General features: G+C 51.2%; 1 protein-coding gene across 4 annotated transcripts in view; it reads right to left on the bottom strand.

Annotated features, from left to right (window-relative positions):
* Positions 1 to 16,294, bottom strand: part of HYDIN (HYDIN axonemal central pair apparatus protein) — a 291,357-nt gene that overhangs the window by 69,874 nt on the left and 205,189 nt on the right. For 3 of the 4 annotated variants that reach the window (XM_036012178.1, XM_036012180.1, XM_036012179.1), the window contains exons 38-44: positions 15,940 to 16,110; positions 11,538 to 11,752; positions 8,868 to 9,005; positions 6,640 to 6,823; positions 3,761 to 3,902; positions 1,795 to 1,957; positions 76 to 699 (exon numbers count right to left, since the gene is read on the bottom strand). In XM_036012178.1, coding sequence (XP_035868071.1) covers positions 76 to 699; positions 1,795 to 1,957; positions 3,761 to 3,902; positions 6,640 to 6,823; positions 8,868 to 9,005; positions 11,538 to 11,752; positions 15,940 to 16,110 — 1,637 coding nt within the window. Of the gene's footprint in view, positions 1 to 75; positions 700 to 1,794; positions 1,958 to 3,760; positions 3,903 to 6,639; positions 6,824 to 8,867; positions 9,006 to 11,537; positions 11,753 to 15,939; positions 16,111 to 16,294 lie in introns of those variants that run through there. The other variant, XR_004900055.1, reaches the window with a different exon arrangement.

Here is a 16,294-nt window from a genome sequence, read left to right as displayed (position 1 = left end):
GAACCCCTCTATGATGATGAGCACAGTCCCTGCTCACTGGTCTCTTACACCCCCACCCCAGAGAAGGGTATGCACCTGATCCACTTTGGGAAGCCTGTCAGTCTCCAGGGCCTGCTTCCAGCTGGAGCCTTCCAGGTCGGGTATATGGATATTTATGAATGGCACCCCCAGGTCCCTCTTTCCTTCATGGTCCTCCTCCTTGTCCCCCTCTCCTCCAGAGCTCTGCTCCTCCAGGGCCCGGAGTTTCTCCAGACGCTCCTTCTCGGCCTTTTCCCGCTCCAGGCGCTCCCTCTCAGCCCGCTCCTTCTCCGCGCGCTCCCGCTCCCGGTCCTTGCGGCCTCTGCGCCCCGTGGATGGAACCTGGCGCTGGTCATTGGCCTCGTGGGCCAGGTCATCGGCCCCAGTGTGATGCACTTGAACTCCTTGCTTCCGGTCCCAGTAAGCGAGGATGCTCTGGATATCCTTCAGAGTCAACTCGTAGATCTTAAACTTTTGGGCCAAAGGCTTGTCGGCTTCCTTCAGGAGGTCCGCTTCACTGTCTTCTTGCTCCTGGGCAAGAGGGACCCCCAGAAGGTTATCTGCCAGTTGGTTCTTTTTCTTCTTGGCCAGTTCTTCCTTCTCAGACGCTACTGGATCCCTCTCGGACACTTTTCTTTCTATTGAGTCCATCTTGACATCTAGTTTGGAAAAAGTAAGAGTCTAGGAGGCAAAACAAATAAAATACACTTAAAACAGTTCTTTAAGGGAGAGCAAATTACATTAAAAAGAACAAGAGGACATTTTGTTTTGTACGAAGCCCTCACAGGACTCCAGGACCCATGTCTAGGGCTGTGCCGGCGAGTCACCGTGGGGACCTTTATTGAAATACCCATTCTGTGGTCCTTCCTCATTACAGGTCTGGCTGGGGCAGGTCTGTAAATTTGGAAATGGTACACGGTGACTTTGCTGTCCACTCTTGTTTGAGAGCCGGCATTCTGCAGGACCCATAGGAAAAGATCACCGAACGTGATTGCTCTACGCCTGCTTTCAGGCGGCTTGGGAGAGGACAAAGGACGTTGTGGTCACTGTGTCTTGCTCCCCTGCCGGGACCAGTCTGCACCTTGTCTGGCAGTCTGGCTTTAGCTTCACTGTCACAGCTCACAGTGCTGAAGCGGCCCCCATGCACAGCAGACAGCTGCACCCCTCAGCCAGGACGGCCCCCTGCCGGGGGTTGCTCTGGCTGTTCTGCCCCTTCTCCATCACTGTGGACAGGGATCTGATCCCTAAACCTGGCAGGTGGATACACTGGTTGGTACCTGTCTGCAAGGATGAGCTTATGCTGAGAGTCTTCCCTGACTGTTGTTAAGGATAAGCTCCTGGTTGAACACAGGGGCTTCGTTAACTTTGTAGCTTACTGGGGGCAAATCTTTACCACTAGCTTATTTAGCACTGTCCGGGGGACTGCAGTGGGCAGTAGAAAGAGCAAGGGCTGTGGTCAGAAGACGTAACTAGATGAAATCCTGGAACTGCGACTTCATCTCTCTAAGCCTCGGGCAAAGTTCCTGTCTTTGTCTCACAGGGTGGGTGGGATGCCAAAAATGACAGGATGACATGAAGCATAAGCCCAGGACTTAGCCCACAGTCAGTGTTCACCAGACGTTGGTCCCCGTCCTCCTACCATCTGCTCCATTGTAAATCCAACCAGTAGTATTAGGTCAATGTTCTGGAGGGGAAGTGTGCTGGATTGAGGGCTTGGCTACAACGGCTGGTCCCTCCGCTCTTGCCTCTTGGTAAAGAGCAAGCGAAGGCTGCTACCTGCCGGCTTGCCGTCTGGGATTTCTTCAGGGGCGAGTCCTCCTTCACTGGTCCTAGCTTTGGTTTTCTGACCTTCCTTTTTTGCTCATCTTCTTCTTTTTGCCGCTCAAGCTCCTGTTGTAGCTTCTTTTCTTGCATCTCCCTTGCCAATCTCTCCAGCTCCCTTTATTAAACCAGGCAAAGAAGAGGGAGTTGAGAGGCCTGCTGCCTGAGCCCCTCCCTGCCTGGTTGGGAGACCTAGGGCAGAGCTTTGGGCACGAGAAGAAGGAACAAAAGAAAGCTGGGTAATTTGGAAGGAAGGAAAAGAGGAAAGAAGGAAGGAAGGAAGGAAGGGGAAGGAAGGGGAAGGGAAGGGAAGGGAGGGGAAGGGAGGCTCACATCTATCTTTGAATGGTCTTTCAGTAAAACTGACGAACTGAAGCTCAACTAAGAGTTCTCAATTAATCTGTATTTCTACTCCAACCTCTTTTCCAAGGAGAGCAAGGCCAAAGCTGAAAATAAGCTTGATGCTGGCACATTTTAAAAGCAGCTTTCAAAGACTGTTCTTATATCAGTAAAGAGGAGGCCCAGCTTCCTACACTGGTGTTCGATGGTCAGGCAACAAGACATGATGTTTTGAACAGCAGTCTCTACCATCGCTAGCTTGGAACCACGGCGCTGGATTTGAGAGCCACAGTCCTCTCCTCCTCTCTCTTTCCTCCCCTTCCTGCTATGGATTCAGCTGGGCCTGCCCTGTTGCTAATGGCAGCGAGGGCACCAAGGCTGGGCATCTCTGAGAACACAAAACCCATCTATTTTCCTCTCCAGGAATCCCTGGCTGTTCCCTGTTGCTGTGACACTCCACCCACTGAAGCTGACTCATCATGATTTCATTGCTTCAAGTGCGTGTGCGGGGAGCACACACAAGTCATTGCTGAGCCCTGAAGATCAGATTTGCATTTTCTAAGTCCACCATGAGATGCATGCCTAGAGGCGATGGCCTGCATGAGAAAAAAGAGATTCCTTTGAAATCCCAAAGCCAGGCTTTTCATACCTCTGGAGAACTGGGCACTTTATAATGGACCAAGCAGGAGAAGAACTGAGGGTATACTGCAGGGGCAGAGAGGACATAAGGGCTCTTTGGGCTTAGTGGGAGGGAGTCTAGAGACAGAAGAAGGCAGAAAGAGGTTAAATTGTAGGCAGGTATCTTGGCTCTGTCCTACCCAATGTTGGAAGCCTGGGGGGGGGCGGTAGGAAATAGAACCCCCTGCCCCCCAGCACATTTGAAAGCAACAAGGACATATGTCCCACTGCCACTATATCTGACAGCCTGAGATAGCAGCCCTGGGGACTCCCGGGCCCTAGGTGGTGTGGAGGGGACCCAGGCATTCCTGTGTGCTCCCAATGATGGGCCCAGAAGGTGGCTGACAGTGCTGGCTTTGGGGCTGGCTCAAGGACTCTGGTGAACTGCTGAGGCCGAGAATCAAGTCGGAGAAGCAGCCAGACCTCAGGGGATGGACAGCACCACCAAAGGCCGAGGTGGTGGCCAGGGAAGGAGGAGAAATGGCTGAGTTCTGGGGAGCAACCATCATACCCACGTGAAGAGTGTGGCCCCTGGGTAGACACTTGAACACAGAGGCAGAAGAGCCACACCTAGGGGACAGTTGTCAGGGGAAGCTGGTGGAAGCTCCAGGATAGCACTGGGGCCAAAGTCCCTCCCCCATTACACTGCACAGTCCTTCCCCTTGTCCCAAACGGCCCCCAGAGAGAAGGAAGGAGAGGAGAACTGGGGAAGCCCTGAAAGGCTGCAGCAACCAGCACCCCGGACGGACAAGATGTTTTCCTGCTCTCAGCTGGCCATCCTGGGTCTCCCGTGGCCATGGCTGCCTTCCTGGAGGAGGACCCTGGCCTCCAGTGTGGGCTGTGTGCCCAGTAGAAGTTGCTCCTGAGGGCACTGCTTCTGCTGGGGGCAGCCCCTGATTCCCACCTTTTCTTCCTCTCCCAGAGGGCCTGCTGAATTTCCCGGTTGAACGTGAGCTTCTCTTCCTCTGTCAGGGCATCGTATTCTTCCTCGTCCATGTTTTGGAGACGCTGCTTCTCTTTCTCAAGCGCTTCCCTGCGTTTGTTCTCTACGGGGGGAACAGAGACAGGGAGGTGAGGAAAAGCCACTCACAAGCTTTGGCTGGGGGAACCGGCCATGGCTTAGCTCTGAGCCTAGACAGGCTGCGCCGGGTCTGTGACGGTGAGAGGTGGCTGGTGTGGCGGCAGCACCCCTCACCTGCGGTGGGACTTCCTGCACCCACACAGGCCCACCACGGGCCTCCACCTGCGGCAGGCTGAATCGTGGCCCCAATGTGCCCATGTCCTAATCCCAGCACCTGTGACTATGCTACCCTGTGTGGCTGAAAGGATTTTGCAGGTGTGATGAAGTCAAGGACCTTGCGTTGGAGAGATTTTCTCGGATTATCTGAGTGGCCCCAATATAACCTCCAACAGTCGGAGGTGGTGACGTGGCGATGACACAGAGGAAGGGAAGATGTGACAACAGCAGCCAACGCTGGAGGGTGGCGGGGTAGGGGCCACGGGCCAAGGAGGCAGGAGGCCCCTAGAAAGTGGAAAAGGGAAGGGTGGGGGGTTGCCACTAGAGCCTCCACAGGAGTGCAGCCCTGCCGATGCCTGGATTTCAGGACTTCGGAGCTCTGGAACCATGAGACACTGTCTGAATTGTTTCAAGTCACCACGTTGGTGGTGCTGTGTCACCACAGTGACAGGTGGTCTGTTTACCACTGAGGACCTGACCTGCAGTGGGTGTCCACCACCAGAGAGCTCAGGGTGACAGAGCTCAGGGGTTGTCTCCCACACGCGGCATATTCCACACCCCGAAGTGCGGTTCACACTCAGCACAAATGCACTCGCTCCTCGTCCACACCTCACGGCACAGCGCTCTCACCTCCCATTCTTGTTTCTGCTTTGGGCTCAGAGACCTGAGCCCACTGAGTCCTTTCCCCAGCATTTACCACAGGAAAGTAACAGACACCAACAAGAACCTTCCTTCACAGGGCTGCTGTGGGGATGGAATGAATGAGCAGTCATGTAAAGCCCAGCACCTGGCACATGTACAAATGTTCAATAAAAATTAGATTTTAATACAATAATATTGTCACTGCACGCTCTCTCTGGGCTTTTTCAAAATGCAGATGATTCAGGGGAGATGAGCCTATTTGCAACTGTGAAAAACTTCAATCCACAGATAATTGAGAAAATGAAAAGAGACTTTCTTTCAAGCTGATCATTACGGGGAATTGAGCTTATTGGAACACTAGGAACCCGGAGGCTGAAATACTGCTGGAGATACTGCCGGGACATTCTTCCTAATGATTTTTCTCTGGATGAGAATATAAGGAAACAGCCTTGGAGTTCTGTTTAAGAACGAAGAGAGCTCCGTGTTATAAGAATTCCCCTTGCTGGGAAAGCATTATGATTGGTGTAGCGTGCCCTGGAAGAGCAGGGAAGGCCAAGTGAGGAGGGCGGCCATGTGGACAGCGCAGGTCAGACGAGGCTCTGCCTCCCGGGCACCGCGTCGTCTTCTCTCTTGGGGGCCAATATTTGCTAGGTCTGCTTCTGACTAAACTGGGAATTTATTATTTAATAATACTCTATGTGCATCTATTTTCCAAATCAGTGAAAAAGTTTTCCAGGCCACTGGTGTAATGACGGGGGGTGGGGGGGAGCAAAGGCCTTAGAGTTACACCGACCTTACTAATTTGCCAAGTGATCTTAATTAAGACTTTCGGTATCTCTGACCTCATTTTCCTCGTCTGTGGAATGGGGGCAATGCACCACTCACAGACATCTAAAGTGTACAGATAAAGTGCTTCTCAGATAAGGTCAAATTAAAGGAGTTCCTCATCACCAAGCCCTTATTATATGAAATGTTAAAGGGACTTATCTAAGAAAAAGAAGGTAAAAATATGAACAGTAAAATGACAGCAAATTCACAGTTATTAACAACCACACCTAAAACAAAAACAAAAGCAAACTAAGCAAACAACCAGAACAGGAACAGAATTGCAGAAATGGAGATGACATGGAGGGTTAGCAACAGGGGAGTGGGAGGGGGAGAGAGGGGGAAAAGGTACAGAGAATAAGTAGCATAGATGGTAGGTAGAAAATAGACAGGGGGGAGGGCAAGAATAGTATGGGAAATGTAGGAGCCACAGAACTTATATTTATGACCCATGGACATGAACTAAAGGGGGGGAATGCGGGTGGGAGGGGATGTGGAGGGTGGAGGGGAGTAAAGTGGGGGAAATGGGACAACTGTAATAGCATAATCAATAAAATATATAGAAAAAATACAGTGTACAGAAGGTCAGCTGCAGTATACAGAGGGCTAAAATGCAGAAGTCGTTTTGAAAAGTTTAGCAGCACCTCTAGTTTTACAGGGCGTTCACAGTTGCCTTGAACAAAACCAACACGCCCATCTGCCACCTGCCTCAAGCTGGGCCCTGTGACATGTGCCCTTAGGTCAGCTGTGATTCCAGAGAAGACTGTGAACACTGAGCTACTGGGGGACAGAGGAATGTGTCTGCTGCCAAGAAGAGCTAGGCTCACCCTCCGTCCTGCGATCTCTCAGCAGGACCCTCCTGTCTCAGTTCCCTCACACTCGAAGTCAAAGAAAGTAGGAACTCCCAGCCACCGCCCGGGGCAGAGGTGGGGCCCCGAGGGGATGGCAAAGGTAAGAGTGTCATTGAAGCTCAACGCGTTACCATGGCAGGGAAGCATTTTTAAAAGGCAAAAGCCACGTTTAAAGGGAAGACCTGGTAGGGCCTGTGCAGAACAGTCCAGGAGGGTATGGGGCCTTGCCTTCTTGCTCCTTTTTGGCTTTCTCCTGGGCCTTCATGGTCGCGTAATCCTGGGCGATGTTGAGGACGTAGATGTGGTCCCGGTTGCCAAAGGCCTTCAGGAGGCAGAGGAGGGCAGCAGCCCCGTTCCGAGCAAAGAGTGTCTCGAGGCCATCAAACACCACCCCTTGGTAGCAGTCACTCAGCTGAAACCAGAGAGAGCAAAGGCAGTTACCATGGCCACGGGACCATCTGTTCTCTTTACGGAGGCTTGGTCTGTTGTTGGTGCTTTTACCGGTGCTGCAGTTGGTTCTACAGACCTGCCAAGCCCCCATGAAAACACCATTAATCTACCTGCTCAATTCAAGGTGTCATTATAAAGAAGAAAAACAAAAATATTTAATCAGTCATGGAAGATTTGCTCTGCTTTTATAAAAATAAGGAAAAGGAACTAAATGTTACAAGTGAGGGTCTGGGAAGATGCAGGAGATACAGGGAAGAAAGAGGCAGAGGGAAGATGTCCTCATGCACAGGGCGAGAGCAGCAGAGACGGAGGTAGCAGAGGGCCATTTCTGTCTTTCTTAGTGGCGTCACTGCCTTGGAGTATAAGGATTCTGAGACACGCACTAACCACTGAAGAACAGTCCCTGCTGCGCTACACTGTCCCTCAGAGTGTGGTGCAGAGCGGCCATCACGTGCCGGGAATTGACTCCTGCCAGGGCCTGAGAGGACAAGAGCCCTGTGCCAGAACGCGAGTCAACTACATCACTAAATACGCTGCCTAGTTCAGTTCTGCCCTTTTCTTTGTAGCAAAACACTGCAGATGCAGGAGGCAGTGCAAGCTCCCTCTCTCAAGGCAGACCAGCGCTCTGAGTGGCGCAGCTCTCCTGGCTTCCTTCGGGCTTTTCCAGGGACTCTTGGCCTTTCACCCGGGTTCCCGACACACCTGCACACTGACTGGGCCACCTTGCTCAGATCAGTTGCGAGTCATGGCGCCTTGAAGGCAGGAGCAGTCCAAACTTTACGTAAGTCATTTCCAGTGGTGACATTCCTCCTCTTTGGGAATCTCAAGTCCAATTTTATTATATTAAATATGCAATTAATATTGTGTCCCAGTTTGCAAAAACCAAAGCAAACACAGCTGTGGGGCCTGCTGGGCAGTTCAGCTCCCTGTAAACCACGAGCAGCCAACAGGCTTAGGTGGTGCCCTCCCAACCCTGCTGGTCTTTTCTGTGACTGTGTGACACATACGAATTTTAAAAAATGAAAGCAGCTATTGAGTTTCTGACTTTAAAAGCAATATGTCATTGTATAGTAATTCAGAAATGAAGACTAAAAACCTGTAATTATCTAAAGACAACTACAGTTTACAAGTGCTTTGAGCTTTTATTATGGGCATAATACACATTCATACATTTTTTATAGAAACGTAATTGTGCTTTACGTACTATTTCATAGTCTGCTTTTCTTTCTTTTTTAGGTTTTCAGTTACAGTTGACATGCAGTATTATTTGTATTCGTTTCCAGTGCACGGCACAGGGGTTAGATGTTTATCTACTTTACACGGTGCTCTCCCTGTAGCTGCAGCACCCACTTGGCGCCGTGCACACTCATTCCGATACTATGGACTGTACTCCCCGAGCTGTGCTTCGCATCCCCGTGACTGCTCTGTAACTGCCAATCTGAACCTCTTAATTCCCCCCCTTCTTCCCCCACAGCGCGCAACTGCCCTCCCACGGGCAACCATCAGTTTGCTTTCTATTTCTGTGAGTCTGTTTTGTTTGGTTTGTGTATTTAATTCTTTAGACCCACATGCAAGTGAAATCATATAGCACATAATCTTTTCTCACTTAATGACATATTAAAACATTTTTTTACTGCAATTAAGATGTCTTCAAACTCTAACTCATAATGGCTCCACCTTATAGTTTTAAAAACACTGCTGTAGTCTGTGCCTTGACTCTGTTTCTGTTTTTTTTTTTTTTTTTTTTTTTTTTTGAATGCCTAACCTCTGCTCACTGGCCCTTTAAGGTGAGTAGCTTCTGGCAGCAGACTAGCCAGGGTCGGCAGGGGGACAAACACAGGCTGTCACAAGGACAAATAAATGACTGGTGAGGGTGAGGAAACCCGTCTTTCCTCCCCGAGGCCCCTGGGTTCCCAGCCGCTGTGGGTGGGGGATGGCTCAGAGCCCCAGCACAGCGGGGGAAGGTGTGTGAGCCCTGCAGCTCACGAGGATGGGTGTGGACGCACCTGTATACGTTCAGTCAGGATCTGGGTGAGCAGCTCCTCAGGCAGCACACAGCTCAGGAGCCCGGTGTCCCCTCCGACACTGGGGCTGACACTGAGCCTGCGCGGCGTTGGCCCCGAGGGGAGGGGACTGGAGGAAACCTTGGTGGGAGAAGGACCGGGAGTTAGAATCCAGCTTGGTTCCCCAACAGCTCCTACACATACATGCCATGTGACCTCGGGAAAACCATATACTCTCTCTGGACCCCATTTCCCCATCTGTAAAATGGGGGTTGCAGTATAAAGTGGAATATTCCTGTCTTTCTTAAAGAATTGCTATAGGCTTCAAGAGGGAGCTCTGTACAAGGTGCTTTATGTATATACTGAAAGCACCCATTTGTTCATTCATTCAACAAATATTCATTGAGCAGCTACTATGCGCCAAGGTCCCCTCTAGTGCTGGGGACACAACAACACACAAGTCTCACAATGTTGCTGCCAGTGTGGTCCTTACATTCAAGTGGGGGAGACAGAAGAGGGACAGATAAATATGCAAATCAATAATACAATCTCAGACAGTAATGAGTGCCAGGGAGAAAATGTCCAGGTGAGGGGACAAAGAGCAATGACAGAGCTGGACAATGGCTATTTAGAAAGAATTGTCACAAAAAATAAAAAGAAAGGGTTGTCACATTACCTGCATAAGGTGAAAGAAGGAGGCAGAATCCTGACAGAAGAGTCTTTCTGAGAGGGAAGAGCAAGCTCCCACAACTTGAGTGGACTTGTGGGTGTTTGGGGAGCACGTGGGAGCCCAGTGTGATGGGAACTGAGTGAGCAATGGGAATGCTGGGCAGGCTTCACAGTAAAGACCTGGTCAGGCCAGAATTTGTGGGCTTGCCGGCCACAGTAAGGAGTCTAGATTTTATTCCAAGCATTATAGGTAGTTGTTGGCATGTTTTAGGCAGACAGAGGATGGGACTTGGATTGTTTAAGAGAGCATTCTACCTGCCGCATGAGGGAACAAGAGTGGCAGCAGGAAGACTAGTGAGCTAGGTATCTTGGTGGCCAAGGTGGGAAATGATGGCAGCAGGGTCTGGGGTGGGCGCGAGCGAGGGTGATGAGATGCGGCTGATAAGGGACGGATTTCGGAAGTGCAGCCAATAGGGTCTGAGGTGGAGGTGAAAGGAGAAGAGGCTTCTGGAATGACTCCTTGAGTTTTGAACTGAGCAAACTGAAAGAGGGTGAAGTTATTTATTAAGAAAGGAAAGATGGAGGAAAGAACAACTTCTGGTATTGTTTTGTTTTGCGGGGGGAGGGAGCAAAACCACTTTTTGGACATGTAAATCTTGAAATGTCTCTAAGCCATCTGATAGAGATACTGAATATCATTTGAGCAAGTGAACCCAAGCTTGGGGAGAAACTAGGGCTGGACATACAAATTTGAGGGCTATAAGCATAATGAAAATACTGAGGTATTTTAATATTTTATTTGAATATTTAAGACAACATGGAAGTATATGAAGAAAATATTTAAGTATTTAATGAACTGGATTAGATTGCCGATAAAGAAAAGGCAGATACCAAAGAGAAGGCCAGCTGACTCAGTCCTAGCCTACTCTGAAAAACTAGTTTGCGAAGGCACTACTAGTAAGGTGAGGGAGGCACTGGGGGGATGGCGCGGGAGTCATCCAGGACACAGAGGGAAAGTGGAGAAGTGTGCCATTCTGAAAGCGAAGTGAGGAAAGCCTTTCTAGAAGGAGGGGTTATCAGCTGCCAAGAGATCATGGGAGATGGGGACAAAAAACCGGCCAATGGATTTAGCCAGATGAATGCCCGTGAGCTTGAGGAGAGTGACGGGTGAAGTGGGGAGGACGAAGGCCTGGTCGGAGCGGGTGAAGGGAGAACGATGCTGAGGACCAGGAGGCGATCATGCAGCAATTCTTTGGAGAGAAGGTGAGAGATGAGGCAATAGTGGCGGGGAACCTGGGGTCACAGGAACCTAGTTTTTAAAGATCGGGGGTCATAAAGCATGCCTAGATGCTGATGGGAAGAATCCAACAACTAATGGGGGAAGAAAACAAGTGTAGAGAGAGGAGACAATTGCAGGAATTTAGGTCTTGAGTGAAAGAGAAGGGATGGGGCCCAGCTGCAAGGAAGGCAGGGCACGGGGCTGGCCAGAGGGCTGTCGGGTAGGTTTGGCGGTGGGAGGGTAAGGCTGTCCGTCCGCTGTCTTTGGCTTCAGCACCTGCTGTTCTGCCAAGATTGTTCTCAAAGTCTCTGGGTATGTGGCTCAAACTCTCTGACCTTCTCTATGGCTTTTTAAACATGACTTATGGTTTAACCTAATTATTTTTACATACCCATTTGTTACCAATCTCATTTTATTGCAAATGTGTTAAGGTGTGGTCATGTGCTTCAGCAGACGCTCCGTGCAGCTCGAGTGCAGAGAATTGGATTTACCTTCATGTTGCCAGCACCCGACCCAGTGCCCCAGTGCATGTACTGTGACAGTCACTTGCTAGACACCTGCTGGGAGAACCTCCCTTCGGGGGGTGTGGCTTGGGGACAGCGCTCAGACCTGCCTGGGGAGGGCACCCATAGGAATGAAGTTGTGCTGACCCAGCTGCAGGGTGCTAAGGAAGATGGGGAGAAGGAAGGATCCCAAACCTCTTTCCGGGGGGCCCTGATTTGTACCTGTGGTGTTTCAGGCGGGTGCTGATGCTGTTGCTTCTGAGACCCAGAGGCGTGGCTCTCTGCCTTGCTTTTGCCAATCAGCAAGCTCCCGCGCACAGGCTTTGCGCCTTTTGTTTCTGGAGTTACCAGGGTGGGTTCTGAGGTTAACTTGCCCAGGGTCTCGGTGCTCAGTTGTAGGGGTCCAATGGAAATTTGGGCCAAAGCAGGCTCCTGGGCTACACAGAGAGAGTGGGTTTATATTAAAGGTCACCATAGGATGATAAGGAAATAACAGGGGGGATGGGGAGCGGAGCTGAGAGAAGAGGCTCTGTCCACTGAGGACCCGATGATGATGGCCCCGTGGAGAGCCTGGCCTGGAGTCCAGGGCTCTTCACTGCTCAGATCTCACATGAATCTGCCTCACTTTCTCTTCCAGCCCAGAGGGCAATCATTTCTGGAACTGCAGTACACTACAGCCCTGCCCTCAGAATCTAACCCTTGACCTTTTGTGGTTCCAGGCCGTGGGGACGCCAGTGGGTAGCTTGGGTAGGGCATTCATTCTTGCTTCCACAGCAGAGCTGCCCAAATGAACAAACAGGCTAATTAATAATAGTGTGCCTGTTGGCAAACCTGGCTTTCATGTTAATTTCTTCGTGACACCTTTGGCCTTCCTTCCAATCAGATCATCACTCCTAAGGACCCTCGCCCACTGAGAAGTTCCCCTTCAGAATCAGTGGCTGATGTAATTATTTATAGGTTTCCATGACGGCTGTTCAGAAAAACTCCTGTTAGACTGCGTTGGGCCTTGAGGACAGACTCCTGCCCCTCCCAGCCTCCCATCCGCAATGGCAAGTCCTGTCTCACGGTGCCCTCTGGGCCCCGGCTCTACAAGGACAGACTGCCTGTGCCCGGAGGAGCAAGGGGGTCCAGCAGACGCTGTTGGGGCCTGAGACATGGTGATAAGGCCGTAGGCTTGGCCACTTCTATGCTTCTGTAGCTCTTGGGCAGACTTGTTACTCAGGTTATTGCTCCTTGTTGACCTCCCCAAACCTGGAGTTTATTTATAAAAAATTGTGTATTTATTCCTGTATGTTTAAACTTCAGTCACCTTCAAAGTACTCCCCATTTGATGCAGTACACCTATCAAGATGTTTTTTCCACTGGTCAAAACAGTTTTTGAACTTGTCGATTTTGATGCCTTTTAGTGCTTCTGCTGGTTTTTGTTTCACGTCTTCCACATGGGCAAAACATTTCCCTTTTAGAACTTTTTTCATCAGGTGAAACAAAAAAAATGTTGCTCAGGGTGAGATCAGGTGAATAGGGAGGGTGGGCACAGGGGTCATGCTGATTTGGTCAAAAACTGCTGAACACTCAGTGCAGTGTGGGCAGGTGCCCTCGTAAATCACCCATCATGACATGGGCAAACATGTTGAAAGAGTCTCCAAAAACAAATTCGCTGAAGCTGAACGCAGCCTCTCACAACAATGCCAGCTAGTTCACTGATACAGATGGGTTCCTAGAACACTCACCTACTGGGGAAAGCTTGTATTATAAGGGGCATGCCTTCCAGAAGAGAACTCTGTTTTTTGGGGGATTCTCCCCTGATAAGCCCTTGCGAGCTCTCACTATACTTTGCTTTGCTTTATCTTTTCCAGTGGCTCCCTCCTCCCCTCCCTGGTCCCTGATTATAGGTACAAGCACTTCGCACAGCGCCTGGGAGGACTGGGGGTAGGGTGGGCAAAGTGTCCGATGACATCAGGGGAGTAGCTGTGCCCAAGTTCTGCTCCAGGTACAGACCCACATGGTCCTGTGTGCGTCTGGGCCCCATCACCCCTGTCCCTCCAGGCTCGGCTTTGGCAACGGCACCCCAGCCTCCTGCCGCCCCACTTCCTGCCTGCCACAGCCTGCTGATTCCACAGCAAACTGCGGATGTGCGTTCGGGCTTCACCCTCTCTTAAAAGGGTTTTCTTCAAAGTCACCAGTGACCTCTGCACTGTGAACTACAGTAGCCCTCTTCTCAGGGTTCATTCTACTGGAATTTCCAGCAATCTCCAATTGTGTTCTTTTAGTGACTCAATACATTTTTAAAAATAAATCTTTAATCTTTACTCTGTATCTACTATGTGCCAGACACCATTCTGGGTGCTGGGTATACAGTAGTGAAGAAAACGAACACACATTTCTGCCCCCAGGAGCTTACACTCTAGCTGGGGGAGAGAGGTGATAAAACGAGTAAATGAAATAGCACGCTCACTAGTGATAAGAGCTACCAGGAAAACGAAGCTGAGACGGTGCCCGCACCCACAGAGAGACCCGAAAGCCCTTCTCGTCCCGCTCTCTGCTGCGGCCTGGGCTTCCCGCTACCTGTGCTCCTGCTTGCCCGCCCCTCTGGCCTCTGCTCTGCCTCTCGGCCTCCACGCCCCGGCTTCCCCTCCACAACCTCCTCCTACACTGGAAGTGTCCCCAAGGTCCCATCCTGCCCTGTCCATCCCACCCCTCTCCTTCTGGAACCTTCTGGGCTGACTTCCTCTCCTCTGGCAGCCGCACCTGTCACTTTGCTGAGGAAGACTCCCCCAGTTCTGCCTGCAGATTGCCAGTACGTTCTCAGGCAGGGGGCTTGAACTCACGATTTGTCACAGGAGACCAACACATCTCCAAAGACCTCGGTGACATGTAGTTTGACAGAAAAGGAAACAAAAGTCTAGGAGAATCAGGATTATAGTCCAGCTATAGTTCAGCATGAAGGGTAGCAGAATATGCCACCCAGAAATAGGGCTCTGGAGTTCCTGGACACGGCTTGGGAATACTGATTATTTCGAGCTGTAAAGGCAGCAAATGCACAGGGGGCTTCCTCTGAACTTCCCTGATCTGCCTAAAGACAGCCTTGCAAAAGGAACTCAGACGGCCACAAAGCCCCTTTCTGGGAGTTTCATCAACCAAAGAAGCCGGGCTCTTATCCCAGGGGAGGGCTGGCGTCACCAGCACCTGGGCAGGCTGCCGCCCCTCCCCCCAGTTCCCTGAGGTCCATTCATTGGTCCTCACAGTCATTGGCCCCTTGGGAGGACTGCGTGCCTCCTCTCCCTTCCCTTCACGCTGGTATTTCATTCTGAATTCTAAAGCCAACTTGGAGTCGCTCATGTTCCCCTGAGTGTCTCCCATGTGTACGTGAAGTACACGTGTTAAGGAACTTTGTTTCCTCTTGTTAATCTGTTTTTCTTTAATCACAGGGGTCTCAGCTGAGAACTCAGAAGGGCAGAGGGAGAATTGTTTTTCCTCCCTATATAACTACAGAGCTATTTCTCTTATCTTCTGAGCAGAGTCCTTCCCCTGAGCTCCCCAGGAAGAGGTGTTGAGAGGAGGGGGCATGCCCGAAAGCCCCAGCCAGTTTCATCAACTGGCAGGCCTCATACACTGTTGGGGATGGTGTCGCGTTATGAGTACTTCTATAAAAATAATTCGGCTCTCAGCAGGCACTCTGCTTCAGCATATTTCCAACTGAGCCGCCATTCTCCTGGCCCGGAGGCCTTCAGATGACCTGGTGCACCCAGGATTTTTGACCTCTGGCAGGTCTGAGTTTCGACCAGGCCTCACTACTATGGGTTCAAAAACCCAATTACTTTTCCTCTCCAGCAAACTTTCTCCTCCTCCCACCTTCCCTGTCTTGGTAAACGATGTCACTTTTCCCGGTGTCTGAGGGCGGCGATCTTGGTGTGACCACCCTGGATGCCTCCCACTGCTTCAAGTCCCTGCTGCATTAGAGGCAGCCGGGGCGGCCTGCCCAGGCCTGTCCATCGCTGGCTTCCTCCACCAGACACTGCAGGAGCTACTTTCCAACCATTTTCCCCAAAGATGGAAACTACACAACACTTTTCCTTCAAAATAAAATCCAAATTCCTAATTTTGGCATCAAGGTCAATTGCAATTGGCCTCAAGCTGCCTTCCCACTTCTAGTCAGCTCCCCCACTTTCTCTGTTGGGAATGTCCCTGTTTTTGTCTTTGCCTATCGATACTGTTGGGCTCCCTCAAAGGCCACTTCCAGGAATACGTCCCCAAACCACACTTGTTGGCACCCAGCCACCCCAAGCTCACAGAGCCAGCACTTCTGTTGTGTTCTTTTCCTCCACTCTGAATGCGCACATGTCTGCTCCTCTCTGGGTGTCATGCCCCCAAAGGTACGGGCCACGTGTTACCCACTGTCCTGCTCCCCGAAGTGCCACGTGAGTGCCAGTATTGGGTGGCCAGGACAGCCGCAGATACCGGGCGAAGAGAATTTTTCTCCGGGCTACTAAGCTAGCGGCATGTTATCAATCAGACTTCAACCGAGCTGTGGGAGAAAAGCTTAGTGGGGGAAAGAGAGAGGAGGGGTGTTAGCAGTGGGGTGCCGGCCACTTGGCTGCAGAAGGTCAGGGGAGACGGCCCTTACCAGGCTCCTCTCCTTCCCGCATGGACTGCTCTATGGCGGCCTTGATGCACAGCTCTCGGACCCGCAGCCCTGCGATGCTGCCCTCGGAGATGGCTTCCAGCACGACGGAGTCGATGCTCAGGCAGGCTGCGTTGTAGTGCTTGGCCACGCTGGCTGCCGTGGCGGACTTTCCTGTAGAGGAAAGGGGGCTGAATTTCAGGGCTTTCGTGTGCTCAGTGTTCTAGCCAGAAACTTCGAAAGCAGAGGCCCCCGTACAGTGATCTTTCCCAGTGCCCCGCCTCCAAGGCTCTCGTGTGCTCAGAGGCGGCAGCAGAAGAGAAGGGAGGCCTGCGGCGTGAGCCGGGACCGTGGTTCT

Source organism: Phyllostomus discolor, chromosome 12, assembly GCF_004126475.2.
Source record: "Phyllostomus discolor isolate MPI-MPIP mPhyDis1 chromosome 12, mPhyDis1.pri.v3, whole genome shotgun sequence".
NCBI classification, from domain to species: domain Eukaryota; kingdom Metazoa; phylum Chordata; class Mammalia; order Chiroptera; family Phyllostomidae; genus Phyllostomus; species Phyllostomus discolor.
This window is presented reverse-complemented; position numbering and strand designations above follow the sequence as displayed.